At 37.7% G+C, this 18,576-nt stretch overlaps 1 protein-coding gene across 1 annotated transcript; it reads left to right on the top strand.

The window, feature by feature from the left end:
• Positions 1-17,485: 17,485 nt before the first annotated feature.
• On the top strand, positions 17,486-18,061 carry LOC115292705 (keratin-associated protein 13-2-like). Its single transcript, XM_029940738.1, has one exon. It carries the CDS (start codon positions 17,534-17,536, stop codon positions 18,059-18,061), a length of 528 nt encoding a protein of 175 aa, XP_029796598.1. The 5' UTR covers positions 17,486-17,533.
• The last annotated feature ends 515 nt before the right edge of the window (positions 18,062-18,576 follow it).

The following is an 18,576-nucleotide window of genomic DNA, read 5'->3' on the forward strand; positions in this document are numbered from 1 at the left end:
TGACTTTTTAACTTATCCTAAGACTTGATCTGTTTGTTGAGATTTGGAATTCAAAATCAATAAAGAAGGCATTGTAAAATGGACTATGTTTGATCACTCAAGATTTTAAACTCCTGTGAGTTTAAGTAATGCCTATTAAAACATACATGTCAGAATCTTACCAGCATGGAGGTGGCTATGGGGAGAGGGCCTTCACAATTGAAAGAGAAGGTAATGTAGAAGCTTGAAGGCAAAGCCTGGCATTGCCTTTCTCAGCATTATGATCTTGTGCCATTGACTTGAGCTCTCTCTGCCCCACTCTTCTCATCTGTGACATGGGAATAAGAGTACCTCTCACATTGGGTTATTATAATACTACAAAAAAAAGAGACAATATAAATAAAATGCCCACAAAATTGTCTGGCAATTAGCAAAGAGTATATGGGAATCTTTGCTCATATAATCAAAGAAAACACTTCCTAAGTGCTTTTGAGATATCAAATTTGAGAATCATTGTGGTTAATATCTTAAATACATTTTTATTGCCTGACTCATTATTTTTTTATTGTCTGAGTCATTCTTTAACAAAAGAGCAAAATGTTTGTAATTAAATGAGAAACTTGGGATTTCCAAAAGTACACTTGTTTCAAAATAAGAGCATAGCAACTGCAACCCTATATAGAAAGCACTGTTTTACATTTTCACAAGATTGATCAGCAAAATCAGTGATAAATGACCTCCTAACTTAATGGTTTAATGCTGTGCTCACATGCTGTGTTTCTTATCCATCTTGAATGTCCCTTTCTTTCTCATCTCCATCAACCCCTTATTTCCTTCCCTTTCCTTTTCTCTTTCTCCCATCTTCATGTTTCACACACCATTTATCTTGGTTGAGCCTTCTAGACTGGTAATACTGTCAGACCAAAGAAATATTTCCATTTGTCCCACTGATCAAAGTTCACTCTCTTCTGTACGTATTTTCAAGAGTAGGTAAGCATTTCAATTTCATTCATCTTAAAATACTTCAGTTTAATTAATTTTGTTGGCATGTTATTTCACTGTAGATCAGATGTTTTTGAATGAAAAGTTTTTAGCTCCTATTTAAAATTTTGGAATTCCCATGTTATAATGCCTTTTTAATCAAACATTCCCAAAGGCAAACAATTTCAAAATGATTTGCAAATGTGGCCCTGATGAATCTGTTGACAGCTGTACATATCTGGCCTTTACAGCTCTTAGTCTGTTGCTCTTCCTGAATATTTTAGAAATTCCCAGCTTTGTGCATCCCGTCTTAATCTCCCAGATAGAGTGGACCTAAAAGGAGGAACACCCTCCTTCCCACAGTTTCTGTGTCACAGTGAACTTGCAGTAATGTTTATTAAAAAGATGAATACAAGCAATCTTAGTATTGGCTTTATTATTTCTACTTGTTGACAGTTGAAAATACGTGATCATCTGTTCATGAACTGAGATTCTGCTGCTTGGTTCCTTAGGAAACATAAATAGAAGAGCATGGTACCTTGTCAGTATAAGATGCTAGGAAGTGGAGAGTGGCAGGCGCCCTGCGGTGCTGCATGGATGGTGATTACTGGATTATTGGCCGTGAAAATAGTCACCTTCATCCTATACATGATAAAGGGATGATCTGTGTCTCTTAAGTAAATGAATAAAACATATTCAGCCGTGTCTGTGCAGAGGGAAATCAATTTCATTTTAATTAGATAACTGATTCAGTGAAACCCCCAAGGACTCCACCAAGTTGTTTTCCTCACCCACATGCCCAGTGGAAAGGATTTATAAAGTTCCTTAGGAGAAAATTCACTCCAATTCCTCATTAAACCAAGAGAAAACTGAAGTTTTGAGACAATATCTAATCAAAATTTTTAAATGTCTTTTTTCCCATTTTAATGACTGCTTGTCTCTTGTTATGAATTAAATTCTGTCCCTCGAAATTCATATGTTGGAGTCCTAAACCCCATTATCTCAGAATATGACCTTCTTGGAAGATAGGGTCTCTAGAGAAGCAATCAAGGTCAATAGTGAGCTCATTGTGAGGGACTGTGATCCAATATGACTGTTGTCATAAAAAGGGGAAATGTAAGCAAAGACACATTCATGCATAGAAGGAAGGAGAAGTTGAGAGACCCAAGGAGAAGATGAGCACCTAGAAGCCAAGGGGAGCAGCCTGGAAAGGATCCTTCTGTTTCAGTCCTTAGAAGGAACCAATCCTGTCAGCACTTAGCTCTAGGGCAACCCACTTCCAGAACTGTGAGACTATGCATTTCTGTTGGTTAAGCACCCAGTCTGTGGCACTTTGTCAAATTCATGCACTGTCAATCTGTCAGAGGGGAGTCTTGCCTTTCCAGGAATTGAGTGATCACAGTCATTGACTCCATTTTCCCATGTCTACTAAGTTTCTGCTGGCTACCAGGGAACCTTCCAGCTATCCAGTGCCCACTTATGGGCACCCTTCCTCACCAGTCTTTCCAGAGGATGAGAATATGAGCTTGGGGCTGTAGACTCTGGTTTCCAGTGTATGGATTGTGGGTCTGTGGATTTGAGAATTTCCCTACCACTCATGATGAATTGGGCCTCTTTGACACACCTGTTGTTTCTCTAGGAGAGATCAGTCTCTCTTTTTTTTTTTTTTTGGTTGGAATAAATCAATTTCATCTGTCTGTAAACAAGGTGTTTAATAGTTATGGCACTTTTTAAAATGCATATTAAATCAGATGAGTTAGACTGTATCCCAGATGTAACAAAGTGCAGGGAAAGAAATGGGCAAACTAGCAACAAGATTTGTTTTTAAATCTGTACATTATCCACAAGGCCCAAACAATGGAAGCAAATACTAGAATGTCCCTACAGTAGTGCCATTCACAAGAAACCTTAAATAGGCCAGTTAAAATCTATCTCACAATAGCAACAGTTCATTTAACAATAGTATGTCACAGAACACATATGAAAAAATTCATCACAAGACAACCAAATCCAAAATAATGCAACTTCATATAAAAACTCAAGCTTCAAATAAAAATTGGTCCTATGAAGAACAAACTGGACACACTCCAGATGGTTATGTTGGGATACCTAATGTCCATAACGGCAGCCTTTTACAATTTTGCTAAAGAATAGATCTGGTGTGCAAAGAAAAAGACAGGAACAAAAATCTGAGCTATTGCAAAGATGGAATGTCCCTGAGGATTCGATCTGTATGGTTACTGTACCGTCATGGGAGGAAGTGCCTTTTGCTCTTGTTTTGCAGTTGCACTCTTCATATAGCTTGTAGACAAAAGGTCTGTCTCTACTCAAGTGCAACAACAATACCAAAATCAAACTACTGCAGCTTTCAATAGCTCATTAAAAAAAGGGTATTGCTTGGTTAAATAATCAGGCAATGCATAAAAGATGGAAGCAAACCATCTTTTTGATTTGGTTCAGAGGTCCGTAAATCAGTATGTTGCATTCCTAAGATCTCAAACGATGAGTTTTTAAAAATTTTATTACTAAGGAAGCACCAGATCTTTTAACTCAGAACTACCTATCCATTTCTAAGAAGTGAGACCTATTTTAATTCACTGATAACCTATGCTACAACTAGAAATGTGCAAGTTGCTACTTCCAAAATTCTCTTTCTCCCCTACCTCACTCCCAGCCCCCTTCATCTCCCTTTCTTAGGACACATTTTATTTTCTTTTCTTTCTGGATTATCTCATTCTAGTATGTCACAAAGGAAGAGAAAGATATCACCTTATTTTATAATAATTAATTTAACATAGAAATTGGGCTCATGTTTCTATTTATTTATTTCAATGTGTTCTGTATGTCTTTAGTTAATTTTCTTTGGCATGAAAATGCATTAGTTCTGCTTCCCCTAAGGTACACCAACCATTTAAATGCAAGGTATAGAGTTTCTGGCGAATATGCAAACCAGGTGCTCCAGATTTTGAAGTCATTGCTATAGATTCTTAATTAGATTTCCTTTTTCTCTTTTTATTTCTCTTTGTCTCTATTCAAACTTAGAGCCCCAAGCAAGATATTTTTTAAAAAGCCCAAACAATGATTAGCTTCTCCCCATTCCTCATGAGATAAAGCAAAGAGTACAGCTTAAGAATTGTGCTGAGAAAAGATCTTTTTTGTGTGTTCCTGCTCCATTTGAGACCTGTGTTGTCTCAAAGAAGTAAAATCTGACCTAATTCTTATCATTCAGAAATATATTCCAGGTCCCTAACAGAGTCCATTTGGGAAAATTTGAGAATCAATTTGGTACTAATAATCAGACTATAATGATTTCAGTTTCCCATTTGTTTATGTATCTATACATTAGCTCATCTATTCAAAATTAGTAAATATCTATTCTGTGTAAGAAACTCATGTTTATGAGAGCAAGTGAAACAAATAGAATGAGTGAGTGAGGGAATGAATGAGTAAATTAATGAATGAATAAAAAGAATGGAATTTGGGGACACCAGTGTAGCTCATTCAGTTGAGTCCAACTCTTGATATTGGCTCAGGTCCTGATCTCATGGTTTTGGGACCAAGCCCCATGTTGGTCTCTGCACAGAGCCTGCTTGGAATTCTCTCTCCCTCCTTCTCTCTCTGCCCCTCCTTTGCTTTCTCTCTCTCTCTCTTTCAAAATACAAAAATGTTAAAAATTTGAAAAAAATGGAGTTTGGAGTGAGACAAGCGTGAATGTAAGTGAAGTTATTACTTAGGTGAAGTTATCTTATGTAAGCTTTGTTTGGCTCTGCCTCTGCTTCTGGAAAATGTAAATGACAGTGAAATATATTTCTTAGAAGGATTAAATTAGTTTGCTTATGTAAATTTCTGGAATACATTTTTCTCATTCACATTAATCCTACTTTCTTTCCTTTCCATGTAATTTCCTTCAATTTTTTTTACATTTATTTGCTTTTGAGAGACAGAGAAAGAGCATGAACAGTAGAGGGACAGAGAGAGAGGGAGATGCAGAATCTGAAGCAGGCTCCAGGCTCTGAGCTAGCTGTCAGCACAGAGCCTGATGCAGAGCTCGAACCCACGAACTGTGAGATCATGACCTGAGTCAAAGTTGGATGCTCAACTGACTGAGCCACCCAGGCGACCCTTTTCCATGTAATTTCTATGTTACTCCATATCCCTTTGTTTTGATCTCTCTTCCAGGAAATCTCCTTTTTACCCGGGATGACATTTTGGACTAACCTTTTCAACTTCCTAGTATTTGCATCTGTGCTTTCTCCTGTATAAGCTTGCCTTTAATTATTAGCAGTCTTCAACTTGTCTTTCTATAGCTTTGCATACTCATAATATATGACATGTTAACTAGAAATTAAAATAAAGTAATTTTCAGGGTTGACTCGTAGAAAAGCAATGAGCGTTTTTGAACAAGGGGGATCTTGACAGAGAAAAGTTAGGAAAGGCTTCATGGGAGCCACTATTTGAGGGGGACCCAACCCTTTGGAGTTTTAGTTGAACCAAAAGAAAAAGGATGCATTCAGAAAATATATAAGGATTTGTAAAAGTTTATATAATCAGAGTGAAAATTTTTCAAATGTTTATTTTGAGAGAGGTGAGGGGAGGCAGTGAGAGAGAGATGGAGAGAAAGAGAATCCCAAGCAAGCTCTGCACCACCATTGCAGAGCCCCACACGAGGCTTGAGCCCCACTCACAGGGTTGGACCCCAGGACTCATGAGGTTATGATTTGAGCTGAAGTCCAGAGTTGGACACTCAACAGACTGAGCCATCCAGGTGCCCCCAGGGTGGAAATTTTTATATTTTATTTTAGGGGAGATCGATTTTTGAGTATCCTTGATGTTTAGGGTGATGGCATGAAGTTACTTGATTTTTCTGATGTGAATTAATAGAGCATAGACAACAGTGTAATTAAAATTTATTTTCAACAGAATTATTGAAACAAGAAAACTGAAACCAAAAACAGGTACTGAGCATGCCCTAATCTTAATCATTCCAATATTTCTCACTTTGTTCCCCTAATATTTTTTTAATTTCTTACCCTGCTCCCAACCTTTCACTCTCTACTTTCCCAACCATTTATCCATCTTCTTTATTACTAAGGCAGTACAGTTAGGAACTAAGAGCATGGATTCAGATAAAGCTATGAAGGTACATTGTCTCTACTGTATTATAACTCATCTATAAGAGAAAAAAATATTTTAGAACTGCTGTGAGTTAAATAGAATAATTATGTACCATATATAATGTTTAGCACAATGCCTGGTTCATATAAATTGCTTATTAAATATTATCCACTCTTATTGAAAAAAATTGAAATTCTGCACTGTATTCCAAAAATAATCATTAGGCTCTCTATTTTACCTGCATATTATAAAAAACACAACTAGAAGTGCTTTTAGGTATGCGTTTAGTTCCAAAGAACTCATCAGGATGTTTACACAACTTGAGTGGGTTAATCATAGCAAACTCAGTGATGTCAGAACTAAGATGTAAATAATCATGAGTATAGTGTGTGAAAACTCGCATCTTACAGCAAATGGCAAACATGGTTTGCAACTTTAAGTGAACAAATACATTTAAACAAATGTGATTTCGCATAACAAAGATTCATAGTCTTGTATTTCAAGTCAAGAGTTCTTAAAAGTATTATAATAAACATTTCAATATTACAGGACATCAACTATACTTTTGGTAAATAAATACATAGAATACATCTGTCATTGTGATGGGTATAGCGTATACACAGATTTAATTTACACTGAATAGTACTGGTTTATGAATATTTTACCATTCTTTTAAAATAGACAAGACTAATGTCTTTCCCAGATGGTGCTTTACCTTTTCAAAAGGCTTGTCTTGAGAGAAATTTTGATTTCTTTTAAGTGTTATTGAGATTTTAAAGCTTGTGCCTTTAAATATAACTTAATTCAGAACGACTCAAAGATACTGAGATATCTACAAGTTTCATATTATTAATATTATTGAGATAAATGAAGAAATAATAAGTCAACAGAAGTAAATAGTAGAGTGACAAATTACTATATTTTTCTGATGAAAGAACTGTTTGCTAACACTAATTCCTTATTTTCTAATGCCTTAATAACTATCGGTCATGGTTAACTGTAATGTTTCCACTTGGCTGGTTCACACTGTCCCATTATTTGTGAAACACCAGTCAAGATGTAGAGATAATTATTACAAAAATCAATAGAGTTTGAGTGTAGTAGGTTACCTCCATAATGTGGGTATGCCCCCATCCAATCAGTAAAAAGACTGAGGTTTCTTGAAGAAGGAATTTTCAAGGCTGCACATAGAAATCCTGCCTGAGTTGTCCTCCTGCTATGCTATGGAACTCAGACTCAAGACTGCCAATGGATGGCAGGATGCATTTCCAGTCTGCTGGCTGATTTTGTAGATTTTATGCTTGTCAGTCCCACAACCACACCACCCAATTCTAAAATGTAGATTTCTCAATCTCTGTACACACACACACAACTCACGAATACATATCACACATACACATGTGTATACACACAGATCTTATGTAAATTTACTGTACACATACTCGCATGCACATATTAGTGGTTCTGTTTCTCTGGAGAACTCTTATACACTCTCCAGAGTGATGTTCTTTATGTTTGCAATCAGTGTCCTCTCTGACCAAATTGATCATGTACTTCTTTTTTTTCCATTTTTAATTTTTAAAATTATTTTATGGTTTTTTTTTAATTTATTTTTGAGAGACAGAGAGAGACAGCATGGTGGGCGAAGGGGGGGTCAGAGAGGGATATACAGAATCTGAAGCAGGATCTGAAGCTAGCTGTGCTGACAGCTAGCTCAGAGCCCGACACAGGGCTCCAACCCATGAATTGAGAGATCATGACCTGAGTGGAAGCCAGACGCTTAACCGACTAAGCCACCCAGGAGCTCCTTTAATTTTTTTTAGTGCTTTTTTATTTTTATTTTTGAGAGAGAGAGAGAGAGAGAGAGAGAGAGAGAGAGAGAGAGAGAGAGAGAGAGTGTGAACAGGGGACGGTCAGAGAGAGAGGAAGACACAGAATCCAAAGACAGGCTCCAGGCTCTGAGCTGTCAGCACAGAGCCTGATGTGGGGCTCGGACCCACAAACAGTGAGATCATGACTTGAGCCAAGGTCGGAGGCTTAGCCGACTGAGCCACACAGGCACCTCTGATCATGTACTTCTTGAATCTTGCTTGAACTTCACTAAGGAAGAAATGCACCCTTCCTTCAAAACCGGATAAAGACGAAACACTAACAACAACAACAAAAGTACTCATATGGAAACTCGTTATGAAGACTGAATTATTGGAAAGAAAATTTTACCTTAAAGTCATAGAATTTGGCAACTGTCAGGACCTCTGGTGGCCATCTGGTCCCGCCTCTGATCTACTTAACAGCCTGAAGTAAACTGCTGTAATTTGGTGTTCTTTCCACCTTAATACACTAAAATTCACCTTTCTCAGCATAAGAAATCAGACGTTGTAATCTGTGGTTTCACGCACTAGCATTCCCTCAGTAGGTTTAATAATATCTAGTTCTGTAAAATATATCTGTGCTTTATTCATTTCCTAGTTAGGCTGTGTTTCTGTTTTGTCTACAGTGCTGAATTCAAACAAACAAAGCAATAAGGAACATAGAAGTTGAATGTAATACTAGACTCCCTTTCTGGTCTCCTAATTTTTTTTGACATTGTGCACATCTCTGAAAACTTTTTTAAAAATATAATTTATTGTCAAATTGGTTTCCATACAACACCCAGTGTTCATTCTAACAAGTGCCCTCCTCCATGCTTAACACCCACTTTCCCTTCACCCCCCAACCCTCAGTTTGTGCTCATTTTTTGAGAGTCTCTTATGGTTTACGTCCCTCCCTCTCTGTAACTATTTTCCCACTTCCCTCCCCCATGGTCTTCTGTTAAGTTTCTCAAGATCCACATATGAGTGAAACATGGTATCTGTGTTTCTCTGACTGACTTATTTCACTTAGCATAATATCCTCATCACTCATCATCAGGGAAATACAAATCAAAACCAGACTGAGATACCACCCCATGCCAGTCAGAGTGGCTAAAATGAACAAATCAAGAGACTCTAGATGCTGGTGAGGATGTGGAGAAACAGGCAACTTCTTACACTCTTGGTGGGAATGTAAACTTGTATAGCTGCTCTGGAAAACAGTGTGGAGATTCCTCAAAAACTCAAAAATAGAACTACCCTATGATCCAGCAATAGCACTTCTAGGAATTTACCCAAGAGGTACAGGAAAACATTCAAGATGGGGCTTTGAGAAGTATGGTCTGGAAACAGCTGAGTATTTTCTAATTCTCTTAGAAGAACCAGCCATGTTTATCAACTGACAAATGGTCTGAAGATTGAACCTTCAGCAGGTAAATGACGCATACAGGACCCAGAGAATGATCTTTATTTAAAGGGAAGGTGAAACCTGTCGCCATAGCCGGCCACCTTAGTAACGCACTGTTAAATGAGGCGCTGAGAGCATGTGAGGCAGAAATGTGGCCACGCGTGTCCACACGGATTGATGCAGAGGAGAAAACTGGGGCATCTGATCAAGTGGAATCTGTGTTCTGTTTTGAGGCAATCAAGTTCAATATGATACAAAAGATGTTTGGTTTCCTTAAAATACTTTTATTACAGATAAGCAATAACATTTTATTTGAATGACCATCTGAGAGAGGACAGATCTGTGCATATTTTGGTGGAAATGATAAGCAATAAAACAAGACAAATGAGGTAATAAATAGGAGATTGTTGGTTTTATTCCTTCTGGACTCAGTTTTTGCTCCAGTTGGTATTATTGAAATTACCCCTTTTTCCGGACAGAGTGGCCCCAACAATGGCTTAGGCGGTCCATGTGGTAAAGAGACAGGTCACCACTATCTCTGCTTTTGTCATAGCCCATGCATATTTACATGACCATTGTTGCTGGTTTCTGAGGTCACTTGCTGGGATACCAAAGGTAAAATGGGGAAATTCCTTGATAGATACACACTAAGAGCTCCAGCAAGAATAATGAGACATCCTGGATAGCCCGATACCTATAAAAGAAATTAAGTTGACCACTGAAAACCTTCCAATAAAGCAAATTTCAAGTTGAGGTGGCTTTGTTGGAAAATTATTCAAAATATTCAAGAACAAATTCTACACAAAATATATTTCAGAAAAAAGAGGCATACACACTTCTCAACTAATTTTATAAGATCAACATTACCCTTGTAGAAAACTAGACAATGGACACTGTTATAAGAAAATTATAAACCAATACACATTGTAAGTAATTGGCATTAAAAAAAACTTGGAAAAATGTAAGTCTAATCCAGTATATAATAAAAGCATAATATATGATCAAATGATCAAAAATATTTTTCTCAGGAATGCAAAGTTGATTTCAGTACTCAAAATTACCCAGTGCAAATTATCATATCAAAAGATTAAAAACTCAACTATAAAATAATCTCAATAAATTCCTAAAAAGATTTGGAACACTCAACATGCATGCACTCATAGTAAAAGCTCTCAGCAAACATGATTTAGGAGAGAACTTACCTGACCTGATAATTAGCATGGCATCTACAAACCATGCCAGTGACATCATAGTTAACAATGAAAGACTGAATGCTCAGGAACAAAGCAAGGATATGTGCTTTGACCATTTACACTCAGCATTGTGTTTCAGATTATTTTTCTTTCTTTCTTTCTTTCTTTCTTTCTTTCTTTCTTTCTTTCTTTCTTTCTTTCTTTCTTTCTTCTTTCTTTCTCTTTCTTTCTTTCTTTCTTTCTTTCTTTCTTCTTTCTTTCTTTCTCTTTCTTTCTTTCTTTCTTTCTTTCTTTCTTTCTTTCTTCTTTCTTTCTTTCTTTCTTTCTTTCTTTCTTTCTTTCTTTCTTTCTTTCTTTCTTCTTTCTTCCTCTCTTCCTTTCTTTCTTTGGAGAGAGAGGGGGAAAGAATGAGTGGAGGAGAGGCAAAGGGAGAGGGAGAAAGAGTCTTTAGCAGCCTCCAAGATTAGGGCAGAGCCTGATGCAGGGCTCAATCCCATGACCTTAAGATCATGACCATAGGCAAAACGGAGAATCAGATTCTTAATGGACTGAGCCACCCAAGCAAGGGTCCCTGGAGGTTTTACCAAATACAATGAGACCAAAAGAAAAGAGTTATATGTATCTTAAAGGAAGAAAGAACATTGGCTTTATGTGTAGATGACATGATAGCCTATACAAAAGACTTGAAATAATTCACAAATTTCTGCTAGAACTAATAAATGAATTTTGGACAGTTGCAGGATACAAAGTCATAGAAAAATGTAATTCTATGTAAAAGTGATGAACAGATAGAAATTGAAATTTTAAAATACCATCTAAAATAGCATGAAAATCCACAAAGTACTGAGCTGTAAATCCAACCACACATACGCAGGATTTGTGTAGTGAAATCTATAACCCATTGATGAGAGATATTAAAGAATATTTAAATAAATGTAGAGATAGTTCATGTTTATGACACAAAGACAATGAAGATTTAAACTCCCCCAATTGAACATAAATTTGACAAAATCCTGATTACAAATCATAGCAAGTTTTTTGTGGAAATTTATAAATTTATTGTGAAATTTAAATGGAAACCCAAAAGAACTCATATAAGCAAATACTTTGGAAAATAAAGAACAATGTTTGGGGACTTACAATCTAATGTCCAGGCTTACTATAAAGCTGAAGTAATGAAAGCATGGTAGTATCGGGTAGACATGACACTAATGGAACAGAGGAGTAACTCCAGACATAGGTCTGCACAAGTATGATTAATTGACTTGGATAAAAGCGTCATTGTGATTCATTGGGCAAAGGACAGTGGGCAAAGGACGGCAAATGGCATCAGGATAATTGGACATCTATAGGACAAAAAAAATCCTTGACTCAGGCATTGCACAAAATACTAAATTTGTTTGATAAATTGAACTTAGTCAAAATCAAAAATATCTGCTCTTTAAGAAAATACTTCGATAAGAAAATGAAATTGCAAGCCATAAGCTACAACCTTGGAGGAAAATATTTGAGAAAAGCCTCGGATCTGGGATATATGAAGGGCTCTTACAACTCAATTATATGAAGTCAAACCACTCAAAAGTGACTTAAAACTTTGAATAGATACCACTGAAGGAGAGATACGGAAGGCAAATAACACATCAAAAGATGTGCACTAGTCTTAATCATTGGGGAAATGAAAGTTAAAATCACATGTCACACCACCATATGCCTCCTAGAGGAGGAAATAATAATGGATAATGGTAATAATAAATCATGATAACATGCTGGTGTTATTGAGGATTTGGAACAACTGGAACTTTGCTGTTGGAAATCTAAAATGGCACAGCCACTGTGGAAAACAGGGTAGCAGTGTTTTTGTAATGCTAACCATGCACTTGCCATATAATCCAGCAATCACACTCCCAAAAATTATTCTAGAAAAAATGAAAAAAATCTATGAAGAAACCTGCATGTAAGTGTTCATGGCAGCTTTGTCCATAATAGCCCCCAAACTGGAAATCATCTAAATGTTATGGATAGTGAATAGATACATACAGTGAAATACCACTTAGCAATGAAGAGGAAGGGCCTATTGAACTGTATAACAACATGAATGAAACTCAAAAGCAGTGTACTCTGTAAATGAAACTAGCCACAAAAAGTCATGTGATGGACAATTCCATTTACAATGCATTTCCAAAAAGAAAAGACTATATGGACAGAAGTTCAGATATGTGGTGGGAAGCCATTGACACAAAGAGGAACAAGGAAACCTTGGGTGATAATGGGATGTTCTGTATTTCTGTTGTGTTGGTGGTTACATGATTGTATATGTCTGTCAAAACTCATTGAGCTTTATGCCTCAAAGAGATGAATTTCATCATGTGTACATTGTACCTCAATAGAGCTGACCTTAAAAAAAAGTCAAACAACCAAGTGAAGGGGTCTATTTGCAACATACCGAAGATGAAGGCATAAAATAAAGAATACACAAAGAACTCCTAAAAAAATAGTTTGAAAGGCAAAATAACTCTATACAACAATAGATGGAAGGTAGTAACAGAAGAATAAACTTGAGGGAGTCCTGGTTATATAACTGGCAGAGGATGGAGTCCAGACTCAAACCCAGCCCTTCTGAATCCACAGGCCATTCTCCTAATTACTATGCTAAAATTGAAAATGAAATTGAACATTCCTAGCAAGTCTACCTCTACCTACATACCTGATGGAAACTCAAGAGGTGGGCATGGGGATAAGTATGCTCCTTGTCACATGATTTGTGATAGTGAGGAATCAAAAATAATAAGGAAATAGATAAATAAAATGTGATATTTTTATATGGAAGAATTCCATATGGTACTAACAGAAAGAAACAAAGTCATTATATTATAATAAAGTGGCTCTTTGCACAAACTCTGACGATAGAACCAGTATCTGGGTTCAAATCCCAACTCTGCTACTTACTACATGAATGGCCATGGGTCAGAAACTCAAACTTTTATCCTCTCTAAAATAAGAACCATAGGAGTATGTACCGCGTGGATTATTACAAAGATTCAATGAGCTTATATTTGGAATAAACTCCTTTGAATACCGCCTGGTGCTTGAAAGTCCTACTGAAGTGAAGATAGAAATATATAAATATAGAGGCACCTGGGTGGCTCAGTCGGTTAAGTGCCTGGCTTCGGCTCAGCTCATGATCTCACAGTTCATAGGTTTGAGCCCCACATCAGGCTCTGTGCTGACAGCTCAGAGCTTGGAGCCTGCTTCGGATTCTGTGTCTCCCTCTCTCTGACCCTCCCCTGCTTGCGCTGTCTCTCTCTGTCTCTCAAAAATAGCTGAAAAAAACATTAAAAAAATAAAAAAGAAATATATAAATATCAACATGAATATATTTTAAAAGTAATTTTTAATGAAATATATTTACAAATACATGTGCAACAAGACTGCATTCTTACAACTTAAAACAATAATAATTAAACAACAAAGTGCATGTGCTTATTATTAACTTGTGTGCAGAAAATTTGCTGGAAAATACTTCAGACTAAATGTTTCCCCGCTGGAAAATTGAAAAGAGCAGCAGACTGAGGGTGTCCACAGAGGTATTACACCTGTAACATTGTATTTCTTTAGTTGAGAGAGAGAGACAGAGACAGAGACAGGGAAAGAGATGAAACAAATGTGTTCAAATGATAACACTGTGAGTTAGGCATTCTAGAATTTGCTTTATTACTCTATTCTTTATTTTTTCCATTTTCTAAATGGATTAGGTAAATGCAAGGGTCAGAAGATCAGGGAGGGCGGTAAGCCTAGTAGCTTAGAAATCAGCCACACGGGCCTTTTCACTTAAAGTAGAAGAGGTTATAGGAGAGCCTGGCGGAGCTCAGTCGGTTAAGCATCTGACTTTGGCTCTGGTCATGATCTCATGGCTCATGAGTTTGAGTCCTTCGTGGGGCTCTGTCCTGACAGCTCAGAGCTTGGAGCCTGCTTAGGATTCTGTGTCTCCCTCTCTCTCTCTGCAACTCCCCTGCTCACCATCTGTGTGTCTCTCAATAATAAACAACCACTAAGAATTTTTTTTTAAGTAAGAGTAATGGATGATTGGCTCTGCAGTCTTACAGTGGTCGGTTTGAAGCAGGAAGAGGCTGTGGTGACATGAGGGGAGTGCCCGCACCCAGCAGGGTCCAACAAGGAGACAGGTGACCTCCTGCAAAGTAGCAGCTTGCTTGGTGCCTGAGACAAAGGGCAGGGCAGCAAGGCGGAGAGGTTTTCCTCATCCTTCACCCAGAAATCGGTCTTTCAGCCGATTACTGCACCTTTACTACACCTTTAACAGACGAATCACTCCCTGGCTGAGAGAATTTGGAAAGTAAAATCCTAGTGAAGAGTAACTCTTATGAAGAAGAACCTTCATGGTGGGGTAAGCAGAGGTCCTTGTAAGTCCAGAGAAGGCAGTGCGAGAATGTAAGGAAAAAGAGAACGGGGAAGATAAAAGACCTAGGTTGGAGCATATGGGTTTCTCTATGTCTTCTAATATTTGCCTAATGTGAACGGTATTCAAAAATATCTGAAAACGTTGCAACAAGAGATTGTCTGCTTGAAGACTGAACTCGATGACATGCGGTGACCTGAAAAAACAATCAGTACTCAAGGAATTCTTGTCATTAAGTTACTTGTGGCCAGTGAGTCCTCTAATGCTTGTTTCTTCCATGTCGTACTGGTATTTTTCCAATTCAGTAACAGATTTTGCAAGATAGCATTTTTCTACTGACCTATCCAGACAATGTTTTTTTTTTTTTTTTCTTTAAACACTCTGCCTTTGCGTATAGGGTACACAGAGTGTTTTATTGGGTCAGGATCCACCTCTGAACTTAATAGTCTCTTTAGTTTTGTTTTGTTTTGTTTTCTTCCTTTCAGAGGGACACATTTATTAGCATTTACGAGTTATTCACTAGTATCTGTACAAAGTGCACAAATGACTAATGAAAAGTGTTAGCCTAGTTAAGAATGGGTGTGGGGGATATTAATTGTAATTGACTTATTCCTGAGTTATTTCGATGTTAATTCCCAAGACTAGGGAGCTGGCCTGGAAAAGCAAGCACTTCTGGATATTAGAAAGTCTTGGAAGGTCTTTTCTTTCTTTCTTTTTTTTTTTAAAGTAGAACCAACTACTAATAAGAAGGAAGAAATATTACGCATTCTAAAGGAGTTAAAGTCTGGCATTTCTAGGCATCCCATGTGTTGGGGGTGGTACATACTTCTTTAGTAAATTTAATAGGTGTCCATTCATAAAGCATAACTTACTGTCCTTCAGTGAATCAGAGGGATGGTTTAAGTATTGCACAAGAGCACTTCATGTGATGCATGCCACACTTTGGATTCTGCATGGGAGAGATAATCATAAAACAAAGTAACTAAGTGAGCTGAAGCAGCGTGCTTTGGAATTCAGCAAGTTAATTTTCAGGTAGTTAAGAAGCTTTCTTTTCAATGACAATTGTAAATGCCATTCTTCTTAGTTAAACCAAATAAAATGTCAGATTCTAAAGAAGACGAATGAGCACAAACCAGATAAGAAATGGCCCTTTTTCTTCTTCCTTCTTTTCTTTTTTTCATTAATCTATGTATGGGTTATCCAGGTTCTTTTCTCTTTCTTGGGCTAGAAAGTAAAGTATGCTTTAAATGCATAAAGATCAGTGATGCATGGAATTCTACTGTTGAACACTCGTCAATGCAAATATTCTTTGGAGAGGTAAATAAGGCTTTTTATTAAGCTTTTATATCTTAGTATAAATAAACTTAATAGATTCTTTTCTGAGACAAGTTAAAGTTAAATTTGCTTTTATATTTGCAGAGTATTTGAATCTTGACTCTGCATAAGGAGACCGTGGTTCGAACTTCTATCTTACTTAGCAATTAGGAGAAATTTACTGAACCTCTTTGAGGCATAATTTTTCAATGTGTGGGTTGACCAAAGATATTATTAAAAACCCCTGTAGCTCTAATACTTCAAGTTAGTGGCTTCAGAAAATTTTAACCATTAATTCCTGAAATGGTATTTTAGATGAAAATTAATAACTGCAACTAAGAATATGTCCTTTCATCAAGAAATAAGGCTAAACAACAACAACAAAACTGTACAGTGACTTAGGGTAAAAACAGAGAATGATGTTTGCGATGTGACAGGCTCATCAGAAAATATACGTAGAAACTCAGTTCCAGCAAACACTTCTATTTAAAGTCTCACTCAAAGGGTTGCATCTGTTTCTTACAAGAGCATCCTCTAAGGAAGTCTTTTGGGCTTCTATTCCCCCTAAGGAAGTCCATTGGCATGAACAAGGATAATGTCCACACCCCTTAATTCCAGTGGCAAGCTCAATACATAAGAAAGCCAAGTATATCACAGAAAAAGGCAGGCTGAGTGCTTTGTCAATGAATCTACAATTTAATTAAGCTAAATTAATAGATATCAGTAATTACATGGATTAATTTAAAGAGAAAAAGAGTAAAATGTTCAACTGATTGTTGATACAGCTGAATGTAGTTAGTATTTGAAGAAATTCATTCTAATGTGCTTGTGAGGAAAAGGACAAACCACCGAACCTCTTAAAAACTTCGTAGAAGTAAGGAAGCAGGTTATACACTTCCAGTTCGTAGTACAAGGACTCACCACCCACATGGGCCATAGGGGAAGACTATTTGGGAATATGATGACATATCAAATCAAATATTGAATCAAATTCAAAGATCAAATCACAGAGAATTTCTGGGGAATTAAATTGAGGTGCTTCTTCGTAAGTGTATCAGAGTGATTGAAGCACAATTAAGTATGTGAAGATGTGGTAAATGAGACTTAAGCAATAACCTAGAAGGCCTTCTTGCATAAAATGACAAGCGAGGAGGAGGGACATCTGGACGGTGACACACCCAGGTCTAAGAGTATATATAACCGTGGAGTCCTGACCACGGCATCGAAACTCATAGCACCTTCCGACGCTCACTCAGCTGAACTCACATCTTCCTTCAACATGTCCTACAGCTGCTGCTCTGGAAACTTCTCCTCCCGCTCCTTTGGGGGCTACCAGCGCTACCCAAGCTCCGCCTGTGGCTCCTCCTACCCCAGCAACCTGGTCTACCTCACTGACCTCTGCTCTCCCAGCACCTACCAGCTGGGCTCCTCCCTCTACAGCGGCTGCCAGGAGACCTGCTGTGAGCCCACCAGCTGCCAGACGTCCTGCGCGGTGTCCAGCCCCTGCCAGACATCCTGCTCCCGCCCGAGGGCCTCCACGCTCTGCAGTCCCTGCCAGACAACTTACTCTGGGTGTGTGGGCTCTGGGTCCAGGAGCTGCTGTTCCCTGAGCTATGGATCCAGAAGCGTCTGGTCTCTGGGTTGTAGATCCAGTGGCTTCAGACCCCTGGGTTATGGAGTCTGTGGTTTCCCTTCCCTGAGCTATGGATCCAGTTTCTGTCGCCCAACCTACTGGGCTTCTAGGAGCTGTCAGTCCGCGTGTTACAGGCCAACCTACAGATCGGCCTTTTGTAGATCGACATGTTGAGTTTCCAGACACTTTGAGCAAAATATTTCAGTCTCTTTTTAGAGCTGCTCCCAAAGGATTTTCAGGAATGTTAGGTAACTTCTCTCACCATTGGCTTTTCACTCTTTCTTTGGCATCCAGTACTCACTGACCATTTAGTTCTTTCAGACGGTGAAATTAAGAATGACCAAAATATTAAGTGCATGTCTGTAATTTTGAAACAATTGACTCAGAATTACATAAATTCTTCTTACAGAATGTCAATTTTGTTTGACCTAATAAACTCATTCACTCTTGCATCTGATATGTTCTTGCTGTTCCTTATTGATTTTCAAATTTTGATTTGTGATCTATATTTGGGGTTCCAGATCCTCAGAATACTTTCCCTCAGAAATGGCTTTGAATTTCTCTAGGAAAAGGCATTAGGCATATGGTGAAATTTTGGAGGCATTCCAGTGTCTAAGACCTAACAAGTTTGCGTGTCTTCCACCATCAAAGCTGGAAGGATTTTTATTCTCTAGAGTATGCTCCTATAA

This window comes from Suricata suricatta, chromosome 5 (genome assembly GCF_006229205.1).
Source record: "Suricata suricatta isolate VVHF042 chromosome 5, meerkat_22Aug2017_6uvM2_HiC, whole genome shotgun sequence".
Taxonomy (NCBI): domain Eukaryota; kingdom Metazoa; phylum Chordata; class Mammalia; order Carnivora; family Herpestidae; genus Suricata; species Suricata suricatta.